At 47.5% G+C, this 20253-nt stretch overlaps 1 protein-coding gene across 29 annotated transcripts in view; it reads left to right on the top strand.

Moving 5' to 3' along the window:
- The window catches only part of BRCA1 (BRCA1 DNA repair associated), an 88565-nt gene extending 81025 nt beyond the window's left edge, over positions 1-7540 (top strand). For 27 of the 29 annotated variants that reach the window (XM_058445996.1, XM_058445994.1, XM_058445990.1 and 24 more), the window contains 4 exons: positions 817-871; positions 2737-2810; positions 4226-4286; positions 5664-7165. In XM_058445996.1, coding sequence (XP_058301979.1) covers positions 817-871; positions 2737-2810; positions 4226-4286; positions 5664-5788 — 315 coding nt within the window. In that variant the 3' untranslated portion in view covers positions 5789-7165. Of the gene's footprint in view, positions 1-816; positions 872-2736; positions 2811-4225; positions 4287-5049; positions 5100-5663; positions 7166-7388 lie in introns of those variants that run through there. The other 2 variants (XM_032163747.2, XM_032163751.2) reach the window with 2 other exon arrangements.
- Positions 7541-20253: the final 12713 nt, after the last annotated feature.

Genomic DNA, 20253 nt, shown 5'->3' with positions numbered 1-20253 from the left:
GAGACAAGGAGCGTGTACACCTAAAATCAACATAGACCACTCTGTTGATGGGGTCATGCTGAGTACTTGAGGTACCAAGTCTGGATAAACATCAAACTTCAGCCAATAACTTTGAGTTTCTAGGCATCCAAGCCTCTTATTAAACATGCAGAAGGACATTTTTTCCCTTGCATCTAACAAGTAAAAGCGGCCGGGCGCGGTGGCTCACGCTTGTAATCCCAGCACTTTGGGAGGCCGAGGCGGGCGGATCACAAGGTCAGGAGATCGAGACCACGGTGAAACCCCGTCTCTACTAAAAAATACAAAAAATTAGCCGGGCGTGGTGGCGGGCGCCTGTAGTCCCAGCTACTCAGAGAGGCTGAGGCAGGAGAATGGCGTGAACCCGGCAGGCGGAGCTTGCAGTGAGCCGAGATTGAGCCACTGCACTCCACCCCAGGCGACAGAGCGAGACTCCGTCTCAAAAAAAAAAAAAAAAAAAACAAGTAAAAGCACCTGCAGAGATCATTAGGGAGGAGCCTTGGCCTGATTGGTGGCAAAAGTGAGATGCTCAGTCCTTGAATGACAAAGAATGCCTGTAGAGTGCAGGTCAACTACATATGCACTTCAAAAAGATCTTCTGAAATCCTGTAGTGTTCTGGACATTGGACTGCTTGTCCCTGGGAAGTAGCAGCAGAAATCATCAGGTGGTGAACAGAAGAAAAAGAAAAGCTCTTCCTTTTTGAAAGTGTGTTTTTTTAATAAAAGCCAATATTCTTTTATAACTAGATTTTCCTTCTCTCCATTCCCCTGTCCCTCGCTCTTCCTCTCTTCTTCCAGATCTTCAAAGGGCTAGAAATCTGTTGCTATGGGCCCTTCACCAACATGCCCACAGGTAAGAGCCTGGGAGAACTCCAGAGTTCCAGCACCAGCCTTTGTCTTACATAGTGTAGTATTATAAGCAAGATCCCACGATGGGGGTTCCTCAGATTGCTGAGATGTTCTAGAGGCTATTCTATTTCTCTACCACCCTCCAAACAAAACAGCACCTAAATGTTATCCTGTGGCAAAAAAAAAAGCTATACCTTGCCCCCTTCTCAAGAGCATGAAGGTGGTGAATAGTTAGGATTCAGTATGTTACGTATTCAGATGGCGTTTAGCTGCTGTTAGTGCCAACATGTTAGTGAGAAAATACCTTTGGATAGGTAAAAATCAAGAAGGAGTTCTCCTCTTCCTAAACCATCTTAATTTACTTACATAGAAAGCACAGCAGCTGGCCCACCATGAACAGGCCCAGAGCAGGGGAAGATTCTCGGTGAACATTTTCTTTTCTTTTTCTTTTTTTTTTTTGAGGTCGAGTCTCTATCGCCCAGGCTAGAGTGCAGTGGCGCGATCTCGGCTCACTGCAACCTCCACCTCCCGGGTTCAAGTGATTCTCCTGCCTCAGCCTCCCAAATAGCTGAGACTACAGGCGTGTGCCACCACGCCTGGCTAATTTTTTGTATTTTTTTTTTTAGTAGAGACGGGGTTTCACCATGTTAGCCAATATGGTCCCGATCTCCTGACCTCGTGATCCACCCTCCTCAGCCTCCCAAAGTGCTAGGATTACAGGTGTGAGCCACTGTGCCCAGCCCTCTCCGTGAACATTTTCTAATTAAACTTGACACTGAATACAATGTTATGCTTAGGACTGCTATAAAGCTCACCTCTGGAGTTGCGCAGCACAAAGGCCTTGGTGTGTGTATAAATTTGGTTTGTTCTTTTCACAGCAAAAGCTACCCACCTTTGCCTCCTGTGCCTGCTTCTGCCCAGGGACTTAGGTCCTCTTACACCTTAGAGGAAGGCCTTAGCGTCTGGTCACAGGCAGATCAGTGACAGCAAGAAAACCTGGTTGCAATGTAATTTTGCTTCCATCCTCTATTATCAATTGGATTTTTATGAAATTTCCAAGTTCCACTCAAGGATTTCTCAGTGTTTTTTTACTTTGGTATAGTGGAAACCAGGGTTGCCAGGAAGTATTATTTTGGGGGTGAGTTAGTCAACCTTCATTCAGTCAGACAGACAGGAGCACCTCAGCAATTCCCAGAAACGGGCTGATGGGAAAGAGCAACATACATGAATGTCTTGAAGAACACATCCAACAGAGCCCATTGGGCAGTTCTGATTTTCCAGGTACACAGAGAACATCTCCACAGTCTCCTCTGATTTCTATTCCCCTGAGTATATGGATTCCAGCTCAGCATGTAGCCTTTCCCTGCTGAGGCTCTAACCAGGATAACATGTATTTTTTTGACTGGATGAATTATATTCCCATCTCTTGACATTTACAGTAATTACCACCAAGTATGGTATTTTCAGTGGCTGTGATTATCAACCAACACAGAATTAGGATGAAGGGAGGAAGGGAGGGAAGGAAGGTGGGTGTTTTTTCACACAGTGTCTTAGCCAGCAATTTAGCAATTAATGGAAATTAGATCTTCGATTTTTTTTTTCTTTCAAGCATTTTATTTGAGAGACTATCAAAGCTTATACCAAGTGGACTTATGGAGACTGATAACCAGAGTACATGGCATATCAGTGGCAAATTGACTTCAAATCCATACCCCTACTATTTTAAGACCATTGTCCTTTGGAGCAGAGAGACAGACTCTCCCATTGAGAGGTGTTGCTATAAGCCTTTATCCTGAGAGTGTAGGGTAGAGGGCCTGGGTTAAGTACGCAGATTATTGCAGTGATTTTACATCTGAATATCCTGTTTAGATCAACTGGAGTGGATGGTACAGCTGTGTGGTGCTTCTGTGGTGAAGGAGCTTTCATCATTCACCCTTGGCACAGTAAGTATTGGGTGCCCTGTCAGAGAGGGAGGACACAATATTCTCTCCTGTGATTGAGCAAGACTGACACCTGTCAGTCCCTATGGACGCCCCTACTGTAGCCTCAGAAGCCTTCTCTGCCCACATACCTGTGCCAGAAGACTCCACCTATAAGGGATGTTAAGGATTTGAGAACTGCACATATTAAATATACTGAGGGCAGACTCTTTCCCTCTCTTTTTGCCGTATGTCCCTCCCCCTCCTCTCTGTGACTGCCCCAGCATACTGTGTTTCAACAAATCATCAAGAAATGATGGGCTGGAGGCTGGGCATGGTGGCTCATGCCTGTAATCCCAGCACTTTGGGAGGCCGAGGCAGGTGGATCACTTGTCAGGAGTTTGAGACCAGCCTGGCCAACATGGTGAAACTCCATCTCTACTAAAAACAAAACAAAACAAAACAAAAAGTAGCCGGGCCTGGTGGAGCATGCCTGTAATGCCAGCTACTTGGGAAGTTGAGGTGTGAGCATCGCTTGAACCTGAGAGGCAGAGGTTGCAGTGAGCCAAGATTTCACCACTGCACTCCAGACTGGGTGACAGAGTGAGACTTTGTCTAAAAAAAAAAAAGAGAGAGAAAAAAGCTAGGCGCGGTGGCTCACGCCTGTAATCTCAGCACTTTGGGAGACTGAGGTGGGCAGATCACGAGGTCAAGAGATCGAGACCATCCCGGCCAACCAATATGGCGAAACCCCGTCCCTACTAAAAATACAAAAATTAGCTGGGTGTAGTGGTGCACGCCTGTAGTCCCAGCTACTTGAGAGGCTGGGGCAGGAGAATCACTTGAACCCCGGAGGCGGAGGTTGCAATGAGCCAAGATCGTGCCACTGCACTCCAGCCCGGGCGACAGAGCGAGACTCCGTCTCAAAAAAAAAAAAAAAAGAGAAATGATGGGCTGGGCCTAGTGCCTCACCCCTGCAATCACAACACTGGGAGGCCAAGGTGGGAGAATCGCTTGAGCCTGGGAGCTAAAGACCAGCCTGGGCAATACAGTAGGACCTCATGTCTACAAAAAAATTATGAAAAATTAGCCAAGGCCGGGTGCGGTGGATCATGCCTATAATCCCGGGGGTGAAGTTGAGCCCAGGAGTTTGAGACCAGCCTGGGCAACATGGCAAAACCCTGTCTCTACCAAAAAGACAAAAAAATTAGCCAGAGGTGGTGGTACGCGTCTGTAGTTCCAGCTACTTGGGAGGCTGAGGTGGAAGGATTGCTTGAGCCCAGGAGGCAGAGGTTGCAGTGAGCTAAGATCACACCACTGCACTCCAGCCTGGGTGATAGAGCAAGACCCTGTCTCAAAAACAAAATAAAATGATGAAGTGACAGTTCCAGTAGTCCCGCTCTGACACTTTCAATGCTCTTTCCTTCCTGGGGATCCAGGGTGTCCACCCAATTGTGGTTGTGCAGCCAGATGCCTGGACAGAGGACAATGGCTTCCATGGTAAGGTGCCTGCATGTACCTGTGCTATATGGGGTCCTTTTGCATGGGTTTGGTTTATCACTCATTACCTGGTGCTTGAGTAGCACAGTTCTTGGCACATTTTAAATATTTGTCGAATGAATGGCTAAAATGTCTTTTTGACATTTTTATTGTTGTTTATTTTATATTGTAAAAGTAATACATGAACTGTTTCCATGGGGTGGGAGTAAGATATGAATGTTCATCACAAAAATATAAATCAAGGCCGAGCATGGTGGCTCATGCCTATAATTCCAGCACTTTGGGAGGTCAAGATGGAGGCCAAGGTGGGAGCCTAGAAGTTCGAGACCAGCCTGGGCAACATAAGGAGACTTCATCTGTACAACAAATTTAAAAAGCAGCTGGGTGTGGTGGCAGATGCCTGTAGTCACAGCTACTTGGGAAGCTGAGGTGGGAGGATCACTTGAGCTCAAGAAGTCAATGCTTCAGTGAGCCACGATCACACCACTGCATTCCAGCCTGGGCGACAGAGCGAGACCGTGTCTCAGAAAGAAAAAAGAAAGTACAAATTTACACAAAAACAATAAAATAATCCCAGTAATTCCACCACTTGGAGATGATCACCATAAAATTCCACCAGGCATATGTGCATATATATACACATGTGTATTTTACAAAATGTAATCATAATTACACTGTTTTGCTTTTTTCCTTGAGATATTACATACATTTTTCCACATTGTTAAATTACAATGCTGTTTTCCTGGTGGCTTTCCTTTAACAGATTGAAGTTCATGTTAATACAGCTGCCAGAGGCTGTGGGCTTTCACCATCACCAGCAGTCACTCCTACGGCCTCTTCAGAGCAAGGCCTTATGTCCTGAAGCATTGCCTTTTTTTTTTTTTTTTTTTTTTTTTTTTTGAGGTGGAGTCTCACTCTGTCACCTAGCAGGCTGGAGTGCAGTGGCCCAGTCTTGGCTCACTGCAACCTTCGCCTCCTGGGTTCAAATGATTCTCCTGCCTCAGCCTCAGGGCAGATCACCTGACATCAGGAGTTTGAGACCAGCCTGGCCAACATGGTGAAACCCTGTCTCTACTAAAAATACAAAAATTAGCTGGGTGTGATGGCATGTGCCTGTAATTCCAGCTACTCAGGAGGCGGAGACAGGAGAATTGCTTGAACCCGGGAGGCAGAGGTTGAATGAGCCGAGATTGCACCATTGCGCTCTAGCCTGGGCGACAGAGCAAGACTCCGTCTCAAAAAAAAAAAAAAAAAAAACTGGCTTCTACCTCATTAATCCTAAGAACTCATAAAACCAGGACCCTGGAGTAGATTGATGAGAGCCTGGTCCAGGAGAATGAATTGACACTAATCTCTGCTTGTGTTCTCTGTCTCCAGCAATTGGGCAGATGTGTGAGGCACCTGTGGTGACCCGAGAGTGGGTGTTGGACAGTGTAGCACTCTACCAGTGCCAGGAGCTGGATACCTACCTGATACCCCAGATCCCCCACAGCCACTACTGACTGCAGCCAGCCACAGGTACACAGCCACAGGACCCCAAGAATGAGCTTACAAAGTGGCCTTTCCAGGCCCTGGGAGCTCCTCTCACTCTTCAGTCCTTCCACTGTCCTGGCTACTAAATTTTATGTACATCAGCCTTAAAAGGACTTCTGGCTATGCAAGGGTCCCTTAAAGATTTTCTGCTTGAAGTCTCCCTTTGAAATCTGCCATGAGCACAAAATTATGGTAATTTTTCACCTGAGAAGATTTTAAAACCATTTAAACGCCACCAATTGAGCAAGATGGTGATTCATTATTTATCAGCCCTATTCTTTTCTATTCGGGCTGTTGGCTTAGGGCTGGAAGCACAGAGTGGCTTGGCCTCAAGAGAATAGCTGGTTTCCCTAAATTTGCTTCTCTAAAACCCTATGTTCACAAAGGCAGAGAGTCAGACCCTTCAATGGAAGGAGAGTGCTTGGGATCGATTATGTGACTTAAAATCAGAATAGTCCTTGGGCAGTTCTCAAATGTTGGAGTGGAACACTGGGGAGAAAATTCTGAGGCAGGTATTAGAAATGAAAAGGAAACTTGAAGGCTGGGCATGGTGGCTCACGCCTATAATCCCAGCACTTTGGGAGGCCGAGGTGGGCGGATCACTGGAGGTCAGGAGTTCGAAACCAGCCTGGCCAACATGGTGAAACCCCATCTTTACTAAAAATACAGAAATTAGCCATGCATGGTGGTGGACGCCTGTAATCCCAGCTACTCGGGTGGCCAAGGCAGGAGAATCGCTTCAGCCCGGGAGGTGGAGGTTGCAGTGAGCCAAGATCATGCCACGGCACTCCAGCCTGGGTGACAGTGAGACTGTGGCTCAAAAAAAAAAAAAAAAGGAAAATGAAATTAGAAGAGATTTCTAAAAGTCTGAGATATATTTGCTAGATTTCTAAAGAATGTGTTCTAAAACAGCAGAAGATTTTCAAGAACCGGTTTCCAAAGACAGTCTTCTAATTCCTCATTAGTAATAAGTAAAATGTTTATTGTTGTAGCTCTGGTATGTAACCCATTCCTCTTAAAATGTAAGACCTCTGGCATGAATATTTCATATCTATAAAATGGATTATTCCTGGTGAGCCAGGAAGGAAGCTGTTGCTTTCTTTGAGGTGATTTTTTTTCCCTTTGCTCCCTATTGCTGAACCATACAGCTTCATAAATAATTTTGCTTGCTGAAGGAAGAAAAAGTGTTTTTCATAAACTCATTATCTAGGACTGTTTATAGCTGTTGGAAGGACTAGGTCTTCCCTAGCCCCCTCAGTGTGCAAGGGCAGTGAAGACTTGATTGTACAAACTACGTTTTGTAAATGTTGTGCTGTTAACACTGCAAATAAACTTGGTAGCAAACACTTCCACCATGAATGACTGTTCTTGAGACTTAGGCCAGCCTACTTTCTCAGAGCCTTTTCACTGTGCTTCAGTCTCCCACTCTGTAAAATGGGGGTAATGATAGTATCTACCTCCTAGGATTTATTGAGGCAGCTTAAATACCTTTTGTATTTCCTGTTGCTGCCAAAACAAATTGTTGCAAGGTCAGAAGTCTGAGGTGGCTCAACTGTTTCTTTGTTTCAGGTTTCGTGAGGCCAAAATAAAGGTGTTCGCAGGGCGTGTTCTCTTCTAGAGGCTCTGGGTCCTTGCAGTTTTAGGACTAAGATCCCTGTTTCCCGCCGGCTGTTGTCTGGGCATCATTCTCAGCTTCTTGAGGCTCCCCACATTCCTAGGCTCCTGGCCTGTCTGCCTCCATCTTCAAAACCAGCAATGGGTGGTCAAGTTTTTCTCACACTGAATCTTGCTGACTGTTGCATCTTTCTAACTCCTGCCAGAGACATTTCTCTGTTTCTAAGGGCTCAAGTGATTAGATTGCACCCACTTGGTAATCCAAAGTGATCTTCATATCTTAAGGTCCATAGCCTTAATTATAGCTGCGAAGTCCCTTCACAGCAGTACCTAGATTAGTGTTGGATTGAACAACCAGAAGACAGCAATCAAGGGAGGACATCTTTAGAATTCTGCCTACCACTTGTATCTAACATGCTTAATCCACAGATGACACTCTCTACCATTATTTCCTGGTCCTCACACTGCTCAGAGATTGGAATCCTTTTTGAGAAAAGAGAATGAAGTCATCACATAATTCAGTCCTGCTGTATTTGCTGGAAACAGTGAAGGAAGATAGAGAAAATGGAGCTAACTGCCAATATTACATTTTATATCAGTCTTCATCATAGCCCTATGAAGTGGATATTTGTTACCTCATTGGAAAATGGGAGTTGAATCTCAAGTTCCTTGTTTGTAAGATTTTACTCAGATTTGCACAGCTAATAAATGACTACATGGAGATCCAAAGCCACCTTTCTGTTCCCATCATCAGCTTTCCATCTGCCTCTGCCACTGACCTCGGGACAGAAGGTTCAAGCCTTAAGGGAATTTGGAGAGAGAACTAGATTTTGAGGGGAACTCGCACTCACTTCCCTTTTGGGCCATAGTAGGAGACAGTAAAAGCAACCCCATATCAGGCAAAGGGTCTTATAGGAGTGGATCATGGCTGCTATTTCCACTTCTCTCTGGCCTCCCAGCTTATGACTGTATCTTAGTTGTCAAAGCCTTCCAGTTCATCCTCACCTACAGCTTGACTTCCCTAGGGCCCATGCCAGCTCCCTGTCTACCTGCCAGCGAGTTGATGAGTCTCAGTGTTAGCAGTAAAGGCAGGTGGGAAGCAAGCAGAAGTGCTACTGGGCCTTGTGGGTAAGCCAGGCCTCAGCCTTCTGACCCCATCACTGATGGGTTAATAGGAAAAGCAGTATCCATCTAGTACAGCCTGCCTTTTCAGGAATAGTGAGTGAAAGCAAAGATGACTAAAATACATTAAAGTTTTCTGTAATTGTCTCTAAGGTCTCCCAACAAATATATACCCCATCTGTTTCAAGCTCTGCATAACCTTTCCCAGAAGTCAAGTTCAGGCCCTGGCCTCATGGTGCCTGGCCCAGGTTAAGAGTGCTACCTGATGATGGAGTTAATCCACGTTCCTTTGACCTCTGACTTTAAGATGTCCTCCCACTTTTCCACCCCACAATCTCTAGCCCTCTCTGGGCACAGCAGCACTTGGGAACTAGCTCCTGTACTGCCTTTATCTCATTTTACAAAACAAACTTCTACAAAGAAGCTGGAAAGGAAAGAGGAGAAAGGATCATCATGCAGGCACAGGGAGGGGGCCTAGAGAAGAGCTCTGGCAGATTATGTCCCTCTTAAAAAATGCAACCAGAATCATCAACAAAGTATCGCCTCAAAAACATGCAGGAGAAAAAGAAAGGAATCAGTGTTGGGGTGGTTGGAGCAGAAGGAGCCAAACTGCCCAGAATGTGTCCTCTGAAGGCTGCGAGGAGCAGATAAGGTCAGCCCCAGAGGCAGACGGCACACAGAGAATGGCAGGATGAGGGGGAGCTGCAGATTTATGCAAAGAAGCCCCAGAGAATGGGGCCTGCTGCCCAGGGAATGTGGGGGCTCACTTATCAAAGACTACTGGAAAATGGCTGAGCCGGCAACCCCCTCCACTACGGTGATGCCTCGTTCTCTTGAACAGCCTGTAACTCTGCCTGTAACAAGGAGAAAATTAAAGCAACACATCTGGCCAAATAGAAAATTAAGGAAAACTGGCTGGGCGCGGTGGCTCACGCTTGTAATCCCAGCACTTTGGGAGGCCGAGGCGGGCGGATCACGAGGTCAGGAGATCGAGACCACGGTGAAACCCCATCTCTACTAAAAATACAAAAAATTAGCCGGGCGTGGTGGCGGGCGCCTGTAGTCCCAGCTACTCGGAGAGGCTGAGGCAGGAGAATGGCGTGAACCTGGGAGGTGGAGCTTGCAGTAAGCCGAGATTGCGCCACTGCACTCCAGCCTGGGCGACAGAGCGACACTCTGTCTCAAAAAAAAAAAAAAGAAAAGGAAAATTAGAAACAGCTCCTATGGAGAGCAGGGATTGGGGAGGTGTAGAGGGGCTGATCCTGAATGTCTGGAGGATCAGGAAAATGTAAGCAATTGTTTAAGGGACTGGAAGGAATCAAGATCTGGAGAGAGATCCTCCCGATTCTGGTGGCTGGGGAATATGAACTGTGGAGACATGGTTTCAAGGACTCAAAATGATATGACAGCTTAACATTTACAGTTCAGTGCAGAGGCTCTCAAAGCATGATCCCCTGATAGGAGTGTGAGGGGGCAACACCATCACCTAGGAATTTGTTAGATATGCAAATTCCCAGACCCACTGAATCCCAGACTTAGGTGGGGCCAGCAACCTGTGATTCTGCAACAGGCTCAAGTTTGAGAACAAATAACTTAGTGTAAGGGGCTGCTAATTGGTATAAAATGTTACCTGTGGTCTATTATTTTGTCTGTAGTGAATATTGGGCTTGTTATTTTTTTATTTTTTATTTATTTATTTTTTTTGAGGTGGAGTCTCGCTCTGTCGCCCAGGCTGGAGTGCAGTGGCGCGATCTCGGCTCACTGCAAGCTCCACCTCCCGGGTTCACGCCATTCTCCTGCCTCAGCCTCTCCGAGTAGGTGGGACTACAGGCGCCTGCCACCACGCCCAGCTAATTTTTTTTATTTTTTAGTAGAGACGAGGTTTCACCGTGGTCTCGATCTCCTGACCTCGTGATCCGCCCACCTCGGCCTCCCAAAGTGCTGGGATTACAAGTGTGAGCCACCACGCCCAGCCTGAATATTGGGCTTGTTAAGGATAAATAAGGTTTGTGGGCTGTTAAGTGGTTCTTCTCTACAAGGTTGCAACAGCTGGCTTCAGTTAACTTCAAAAAGGCCCTTTAAAGCAAAGACAGTAGTCCCCCCAACTCATCCATGGTTTTGATTTCAATTACTTATGGTCAACCATGGTCCAAAAATATTAAAAGGAAAATTCCGGAAACCAGTCATACGTTTTAAATTGTACGCCATTCTAAGTATTGTTTGACTTGTTCTATTTTATTATTAGTTATTGTTGTTAATCTCTTACTGTGCCCAATTTATAAATTTTATCATAGGTATGTATGTATAGGGAAAAACATAATATATATAGGGTTTGGTACTATCCGAGGGTTCAGGCATCCACTTGTGGTCTTGGAACATATGCCCCGCAGATAAGGGGGGACTGCTGTACAATGCAAAGGACAAAGATTAAATTATATTAGCAATCTAGGAGCAGAAGGGCAAGACTGCTTTTTTAAAAAACAGCTAAAGGTTTAGGAGGTTTTATTAATGTTTAAATTGTACTGAAACCACAGCTGCAGCCTTTGACTCCACATACAGATATGCAAATGTGGCTTTCAAAAGAAAGGCAATTTCAGACAGCCCTCAAGGTAACAAGAACAAATAAAACAAATGATTTTGTAATTTATCTTTATTGACTGATGGTGCGCAAGGCACAGCCCATACCCTGTGAGAGTCAGCAACAGCTGAGCTCTCTGAGGAGAGACGAGAAAGTTAGCCTGGAGGGAGAGGCAGGCTGACCCATAGACGGGTGACAGGAAAGCCACGGAGCGGGCAGATGGGAGAAGAAGACAACTAAATTAAAAGGGAAGGAAAATGAAAACCCAGCCCTGGGTCCTGTAGACCATCTGATCTTGCTGGCTCTCAGCAGCAACAACAATAATCATTAATGACTATCATTTGCCACACTCCTACTAAGTGCCATGCACTATTCCCCACATACAAATGAGGAAAATGAAGCTTTGAGAGGTCAAGCAACTTACCCAAGGACACAACAAAAGGAAGGGGCAGAGCCCAGATTCAAACAACGATTTGTGTGAGGCTGAAGCCCTGTGCTCTTTCTGGTGCATTATGCTGGGAACCAGTCCAGGGAGGCAGTGAATAACAATAAGGTTAATGGGCCGGGCACAGTGGCTCATGCCTGTAATCCCAGCACTTTGGGAGGCCGAGGCGGGCAGATCACGAGGTCAGGAGATCGAGACCATCCTGGCTAACATGGTGAAACCCTGTCTGCACTAAAAATACAAAAAAATTAGCTGGACATGGTGTCGGGCACCTGTAGTCCCAGCTACTCAGGAGGCTGAGGCAGGAGAATGGCATGAACCTGGGAGGCAGAGCTTGCAGTGAGCCATGATCGCGCCACTGCACTCCAACCTAGGTGACAGAGTGAGAGTCCATCTCAAAAAACAAAAAAACAAAACGATAAGGTTAATGATTGAGGGGACGCTTTGTGCCCAGTTCTGTGGTATTCTGGGCATGCGTGTGTCTGTGTGTGTGTGTGTGTGTGTGTGTGTATGTAACTGGAAAAGAGGGTGAAAACCTCCATTTCTGACCTTCAAATTGGTTACTATCCAATGAGTAACGCAAGAAAAGAAAGCCAAAGAAAACTTGCAGAATTCTGGTGTAAAAGTTCTTTTGGGGCCGTGTGGTGGGGCCAGGCTCTGCCTGTTGTGGGAGACTTCTGGTGGAGACATCTCAGCTGGGCCTTGGGCCTTAAGTAAAATTTAGCCAGATGAAAAGGAAAGCTGGAGATTCCACAGGCCCAGGTGAGAGCCTCCAGCTGCTAGAATTGGAGGAAGGAGCACCTGATTCAGAGAGATGAGAAAAGACAAGAGAGTCCTGAAAGGATACATATCTCTGACCCTTTGTCCCCACCCAATCTCCCCAGACCTTCCATCCCAAGCCCAAACACAACCTTTCCAATTCCTTACCTGCTGCTCCTTTTCAGGCCCCCTGGCCACCAAATGTAGGAACCCATAAATTTTGCTCATACTCTATGTTCTACTAGGCAAGTCCTGATCTGTCATCTCCACAGGCCCCAATCCTGCCCCCTCATCCCTACAGAGCCTTCTCCAGGTTTTCTAGGCCAGAATCTCTCCCCATTTAGAATACTCCAGAAGTTTTGCTTTATTTGTGAGACTTTATTCAATTGAAGTTACTTGTGTGCGTATTTTATCCTCTCTATTTGACTAGAAGGTCCTTATAATCCTTTATGACCATAATTATTTTATCTTTGATATAACCCAGCTCTGTAACTAGCAGATACTTTGTTAGGCACCCAGTGAGTTTTTCCTAAATGAGTGAAGTAAAGGATGAATGAACGGACTCAGTGCATTGAAGGGCTTATCCAACTACTGGTTCCACTCTCAAGACCTTTGGAAAACTAGCCATATTCTGGAATGCTAATTCCCTTCAATGCCTTTCGCCCATTTTTCTATGATCCTGATTTACTCCAAAAACAATATAAGGGATCTAAGTGTCCAAGAATGACTCCTTCTAAACCCACACCTAAGGATTTTCTCTCTCTCTTTTTTTTTTTTTTTTTTGAGACAGAGTTTCACTCTTGTTGCCCAGGCTGGAGTGCAATGGTGTGATCTCAGCTCACTGCAACCTCTGCCTCCAGGGTTCAAGTTATTCTCCCTGTCTCACCCTCCCAAGTAGCTGAGATTACAGGCGCCTGCCACCATGCCCAGCTAATTTTTGTATTTTTAGTAGAGACAGGGTTTCACCACATTGGCCAGGCTGGTCTTGAACTCCTGACCTCAGGTGATCCACCCACCTTGGCCTCCCAAAGTGCTGGGATTACAGGCATGAGCCACCGCACCTGGCCTCTTTGATTCTCTTTTGCCTATTATGAAGTCTACCCCTTTGTAATTAATTAGACCAATGTCCACCCAGAAAGAATAACATTTTCCCCTATCCATCAGCGAGGTCTTCTCCATGATGGACATTCAAGGCAGACAGAGAGACTGCTGCTGCAATAACTGGGGAAATAATTGTGGTGTTCATGATGATTTCTTTGCAGGTTCAAAGCACTAGCCCAGGCCGGGCGCGGTGGCTCACGCTTGTAATCCCAGCACTTTGGGAGGCCGAGGCGGGCGGATCACGAGGTCAGGAGATCGAGACCACGGTGAAACCCCGTCTCTACTAAAAGTACAAAAAAATTAGCCGGGCGTGGTGGCGGGCGCCTGTAGTCCCAGCTACTCGGAGAGGCTGAGGCAGGAGAATGGTGTGAACCCGGGAGGCAGAGCTTGCAGCGAGCCGAGATCGCGCCACGGCATTCCAGCCTGGGTGAGAGAGCGAGACTCCGTCTCAAAAAAAAAAAAAAAAAGCACTACCCCAGCCATTATCTCTCCCACTTCACTAGGATAAAATTGCTAACCCCACTTTATAGGTGCTAAAACAGGTCCAGGGCCTTGTCAAAGGTCACTCAGTGAGCTGGTGGCAGACCTGGAAATAACTAGCCTAGGAGTCCCTATTCATTAGGCCACAGATGGAAATGCCCTCATTATGCTGTCTGGGCTATGTCTGAGTGAGAGTCAACTAACGACTCCAGTTAAATGGAGTTATGCACTGGAAGATAAGTTTGTGACTATAGAGTGTTTTTCTCTGCAATGCTGCAGCAGTTGGCACTGGTTAATTCCAGAGGGTGTGTGTGTGTGTGTGTGTGCATGTGTCTGTGTGTTTAAAGCATTATCGCACATCCTAGATGAGGGAAGAGAGGGTGAATCCAAGGTAACACAGACACACAGGTAAGCAGATGTTTGCCATCTTCTCTTGAAAGTCATATAAAACCAAATGACAGTGTATATCAGCAGGAGAAACTCAACTTAGGAGGCTCTTCCCAACTGTTAGGCTATATAACTCTGGAATAAGCTAGTACAAATTAGGTAGAAAGTCTAGGATTGTTCCTAGAGCCTGGTGGCGGGAGGTCTTTCCTGGAGGCAAAGGACTGTGGGGCTGTCTCAGGGCCTTCTGCAGCTGCTAAGTGAGAAGCCTGCCGACGGGATCATCCCTAAGCCCACAGAAGCTCTGAAAGCTATGGAAACCAAGATCTGTACAGGAGCCACTTCTGGTTTCTAATGCCTAAGAAATTAAGATGGAAAAAAAAAATTCCCATGGAAATTCAAGAATGCAAGAATGTTCTGGGGCCGGGCACGGTGGCTCATACCTGTAATCCCAGCACTTTGGAAGGCCAATCACCTAAGGTCAGAAGTTCAAGACCAGCCTGGTCAACATGGTGAAACCCTGTCTCTACTAAAAATAGAAAATTAGCCGGGCGTGGTGGCGTGCACCTGTAATCCCAGCTACTCAGGAGGCTGAGGCCAGAGAATCACTTGAACCCGGGAGCCGGAGGTTGCAGCGAGCTGAGATCATGCCATTGCACTCCAGCCCAGGCAACAAGAGCAAAACTCCATCTCAAAAAAAAAAAAAAAAAAAAGTTCTACAACGTGGCCACAGGTCTGTGCTGGCTAAGGCAGTGACGTCCCCCTCCCACCAAAGCCCAAACCTTCTAACGTCATCCTAAAGTGTGGGAATCACCTCTTCACCTCAGGCCAGCTCTGGGCTTTTCTCAGCCTATTCATCAGCCTCCATTAGTCCTCAGCTCTGCTGAGGCCTCAGCAGCTTCCGAGTCCCACTGAAGGCTGTGAGTCATAGAATGGGCAGAGGGCAGGCCGGGCGTGGTGGCTTAAGCCTGTAATCCCAGCACTTTGGGAGGCCGAGGCGGGTGGATCACGAGGTCAGGAGATCGAGACCATCCTGGCTAACACGGTGAAACCCCATCTCTACTAAAAATAAAAAAAATTAGCCAGGCGTGGTGGTGGGTGCCTGTAGTCCCAGCTACTCAGGAGGCTGAAGCAGGAGAATGGCGTGAACCCGGGAGGCGGAGCTTGCAGTGAGCCGAGATCCTGCCACTGCACCTCAGCCTGGGCGACAGAGCAAAACTCCATCTAAAAAAAAAAAAAGAAAGAACGGGCAGAGGGCATAAAACCTGAGCCCAGAGGTGGTGGTTGCACAACATTGTGAATGCACTAAATGCCCCTGAATTGTACATTTTAAAATGGCTAATTGTATGTTATGTGAATTTCAATCGATTTTTTTAAAAAATCAAACTGAGCCACCTTTGGGGTGGGGAGAAGAGCTGAGCCAGGCTCTGAGGATTTGAGGGTTGAAACTCCTTGCAGGGAGTGCAACGAACGACAATGGGGAGGCCAGTCTGGGCCTCCCCACTCCTCCTCCAGGACCAGATGGGAACTGGGGCTAGGGAGAAAGGCCCAACTGGGGCAGCGCCGGGCTCTGGGCAGAAGAGAAGCACTCAGTGAATGTGAGGAGGCTGCAGCCGTCGGCTCATTTGCATCATAAGTGATTGGTTTTCCCTGCTCGTCCCTCATTAGGACACAATGGACAGTTGTTTGCTGGCGCAGCAGATCCATTTACCAAGGGAGAGAGGAGACAGAGCACAAGTGACCGATGGGTAATAGTGTCGAAGGGTGGGCAGCCGCCTCCCCTCCCGTGTGCTCCCAGGCCACTGGGACTCTTGTTTTCACACAATGAGAAGGGACCTTAGAGAGCAAATCACCGCTTCACTTTATAGAAGAGACAGGTACTGAGAGGAGGTGAGACTTGCTGTGGTCAAACAGTGAGAACATAGCAAAACTAAGCACTTTAAACTCTAACCTCTGGATCCTTTTTCTTTGAGACAAGGTCTTGCTCTGTCACCCAGGCTGGAGTAGTACAGTGGCACGATCTCAGCTCACTGCAACCTCTACCTTCCAAGCTCAAGTGATCCCCCCACCTCAACTTTCTGTGGGCCACGACACCTGGCTAATTTTTTGTAGAGACAAGGTCTCACTGTGTTGCCCACATTTTTCTCGAACTCCTGGGCTCAAGTGATCCACCAGCCTTGGCCTCCCAAAGTGCTAGGATTACAGGTGTGATCCACAGCACTGGGCCTGTTTGGTTTTTGTTTTGTTTTGTTTTGTTTTTTTTGAGATAGGGTTCCACTCTGTCATCCAGGCTAGAGTGCAGTGGTATGATCACTGCTCACTACAGCCTTGCACTCCTGGTTCAAGTGATCCTCCCACCTCAGCCTCCTGAGTAGATAGGACTACAAGTATGTGCCACCACGCTTAGCTAATTTTTATTTCTTTTTATTTTTTCTAGAAACAGTGTTTCCCTATGTTGCCCAGGCTGGTCTCACCTGGGTTCAAGTGATCCTCCCACCTCAGCCTCCTGAATAGCTGGGATTACAAGTGTGAGCCACTGCACCAGGCCTGGATTCTAAACTGTCATTTGAGGGTTCACTTCGTTTCCCCACAATACCTTCTCTGTGCCCCCATTCCCATCTCTGTGGTCTCCTGTTCCCGGGGCCTTCATTTCCATCATTCTGTCTCCTGTGTCTATTTCTTTTTCTCTGTTTCTGTTCCTCTTTGTATCTTTTCCTCTTGGTTTCTAGGCAGCTAGGATAATTAGTAGACTTTTAATTAACCCCTGCCCTAACAAAGGTGGGTCTGGCATAAGAGGCAGCAATTTAGCAAGTGCCTTGGTTTGTTTTGGGGATAGGTGGGGAGAGAAAAATATGTGTTGGGGCCTGTTATAAACCAGGCACTAAGACAGACACATAACACACTTTATCTCATTTCATCCTTTCAATCTTGCAAGGTAGGTGTTCTTAGAGACAAAAAGGGTGAGGCTCAGAGAGGTTAAGTAACTTGTGCAAGGGCACCCAGCTAGCAAATTGTAGTTACCTGACTCCAAAACCTCTGTTCTTCCATCTCATACCCTGGCACAGGGTCTAATGCAGGGTAAGGGGCTCATTGATTCCAGGCTCAAGGGAGGCACAAAGTCACTGAAGGAGACCACTGTTTTGTTGCTGCCCTCTAGGCAGCGACTGCGTCCCCCCAGAGCCCCCTCCTTCTCTGAGCCCCTTCTGCAGGGTGGCGAAATCTCACAAATGCAAGCTTTTGCCCCCGGGGAGGTGGGGAGGCAGTGATCAAGAAAGAAACCTGACAAACCCAGACCAACCATGGGGGTCTCCCTCCTGTTAACACTCCTCCCTAACAGCCCTCCCGGTGGTTCCCCGTCTGCCCCTCCCCTTTATGGGTCAAGCCTGCTGGTGTCTGTGTCTGTTTCATTGTGCTGTGGGGGAAGGGGAGAGTCAGGGGTGAGTGGGTGTCTGTGTGCATGAACATAAGGCCTCCGGGTTCATTCTGACACTGAATGAAAAACTCACCAATTATTCATCCAATCTCATTAATATGCAGACAGACATCTGTTATTTAGGAGTCAACAGCAGAGGCATTTTCTTGTGGGGAGGGGCACTAGTGTACATGGCTCTCTTGTCTCTCCGCTGCTAGGGGGTAGCTACTCAGGAATCATCCCACACCTCCCGACCTGGAGCCTCCCATCTCTCTGACCCTCACTCACAGCTTTGAGGACAGCAAGTAAGGGATTGACCAGACAGAGATGGAGGGATATCTGGGAACCTGGCTGGAAGGAAGGAAGCAGAAGAGGAGCTGCCTTGTGTAGAACAAACTCAGAACAAAACGCTAAATCCTTTCCTGGGGAAGAGAATGTGGAGTTGGGGGAGAGAGCTGTGCCAAGAGTGCCTGCCCCACTGGGAATCTCAGGGACATGACCCCTCCCCCCACACCTTCCTCAGCCTGCAGGACAAGTCTGAGTGCATCTGAAGCAGGGAGAGGGTCACTATGGCAACATGAAGTCCTCACCCAGAGACTGCAGAAAAAGTAATAAGAGGAGTTCAGGAAAATGGAGACCAAGAGACCTCAATCTTTGGAGGAGTCACTAAAGCTCTCTTCAGGCCCCAGGATAGGTGTGGGAACAAGACATAACTACCTCCTGCTTTCTGTCTTCTGTCTTCATCCAGTCTTCAAGTCCCAGCAGAAAATACCCCTCCAAGAAGCCTTTCCCGACTGCCTCAGGCCCAGCTTAGAAGCACTTAAGCCTTGGTGTCTTGGTTGTAAAGAATAAAAGTTGACATCAGCTCAGCAACACAATGAGGTAGATATGGTGATCAGCCCCCTTTTCTAGGTGCAAAAACTGAGGTTCGGAGAGGTGCTGGGCCTCACCAAAGACTCCCCAGGGAAGAAGCATCAGAGTTCAACCCAGGCCCTAGGACTTCTGCCTCAGAACCTGAAGCTCTTCCCACGGACTGTACCTCCTGGGAGGGCCAGAGTCACAAGGGGAGGACCCTTGTCAGCTGAAGTGTTTCAGGAGTTGATTGAGTCCTCTCTTCCCATCCACCCTGTCCTTCCCCCTCCTCCCTGCTAGGCAGGCTGATTGCCTAGGTTAAGAAACACTAGTCTGGGCGAGGTGGCTCACGCCTGTAATCCCAGCACTTTGGGAGGCCGAGGCAGGCGGATCACTAGGTCAGGAGATTGAGACCATCCTGGCTAACACGGTGAAACCTCGTCTCTACTAAAAATACAAAAAATTAGGCCAGGCGCAGTGGCTTATGCATGTAATCCCAGCACTTTGGGAGGCCAAGATAGGCGGACCACGAGGTCAGGAGATCGAGACCATCCTGGGTAACACAGTGAAACCCCATCTCTACTAAAAATACAAAAAATTAGTCGGACGTGGTGGCAGGTGCCTGTAGTCCCAGCTACTCGGGAGGCTGAGGCAGGAGAATGGCATGAATCCAGGAGGCAGAGCTTGCAGTGAGCCGAGATCACGCCACTGCACTCCAGCCTGGGCGACAGAGTGAGACTCCGTCTCAAAAAAAAAAAAAATTAGCCAGGCGTGGTGGCGGGCGCCTGTGGTCCCAGTTACTGGGGCGGCTGAGGCAGGAGAATGGCGTGAACCCGGGAGGCGGAGCTTGCAGTGAGCCAAGATTGGGCCACTGCACTCCAGCCTGGGCAATAGAGCGAGACTCTCAAAAAAAAAAGAAACACTAGTCTGGGCGCGGTGGCTCATGCCTGTAATCCCAACACTTTGGGAGGCCAAGGTGGGTGGATCACCTGAGGTCAGGAGTTCGAGACCAGCCTGGCCAACATGGTGAAACCCCATCTCTACTAAAAATATAAAAATTAGGTCAGGTGCGATGGCTCATGCTTGTAATCGCAGCACTTTGGGAGACTGAAGCAGATAGATCATGAGGTCAAGAGATCGAGACCATCCTGGCCCACATGGTGAAACCCTGTCTCTACTAAAAATACAAAAATGGCTGGGCACGGTGGCTCATGCCTGTAATCCCAGCACTTTGGGAGGCCGAGGTGGGTGGATCACCTGAGGCTGGGAGTTCAAGACTAGCCTGACCAACATGGAGAAACCCCCGTCTCTACTAAAAATACAAAATTAGCCAGGCATGGTGGCACATGGCTGTAATCCCAGCTACTTCAGGAGGCTGAGGCAGGAGAATCACTTGAACCCAGGAGGTGAGGTTGCTGTGAGCCGAGATTGTGCCAGTGCACTCCAGCCTGGGTAATAAGAGTGAAACTCCGTTTCAAAAAAAAAAAAACACTAAAATTAGCTGCACATGGTGGCGCGCGCCTGTAGTCCCAGCTACTCAGGAGGCTGAGGCAGGAGAATCGCTTGAACCCAGGAGGCGGAGGTTGCAGTGAGCCGAGATGGTGCCACTGCACTCCAGCCTGAATGACAGAGTGAAACTCCGTCTCAAAAAAAAAAAAACAAAAAAAAACAGAAACACTGGCAGCCA

This window comes from Hylobates moloch, unplaced genomic scaffold (assembly GCF_009828535.3).
Source record: "Hylobates moloch isolate HMO894 unplaced genomic scaffold, HMol_V3 SCAFFOLD_10, whole genome shotgun sequence".
In the NCBI taxonomy this organism is placed as follows: domain Eukaryota; kingdom Metazoa; phylum Chordata; class Mammalia; order Primates; family Hylobatidae; genus Hylobates; species Hylobates moloch.
The sequence above is the reverse complement of the archived record's forward strand: the minus strand, read 5'-3'. Positions and strand labels throughout refer to the sequence as shown.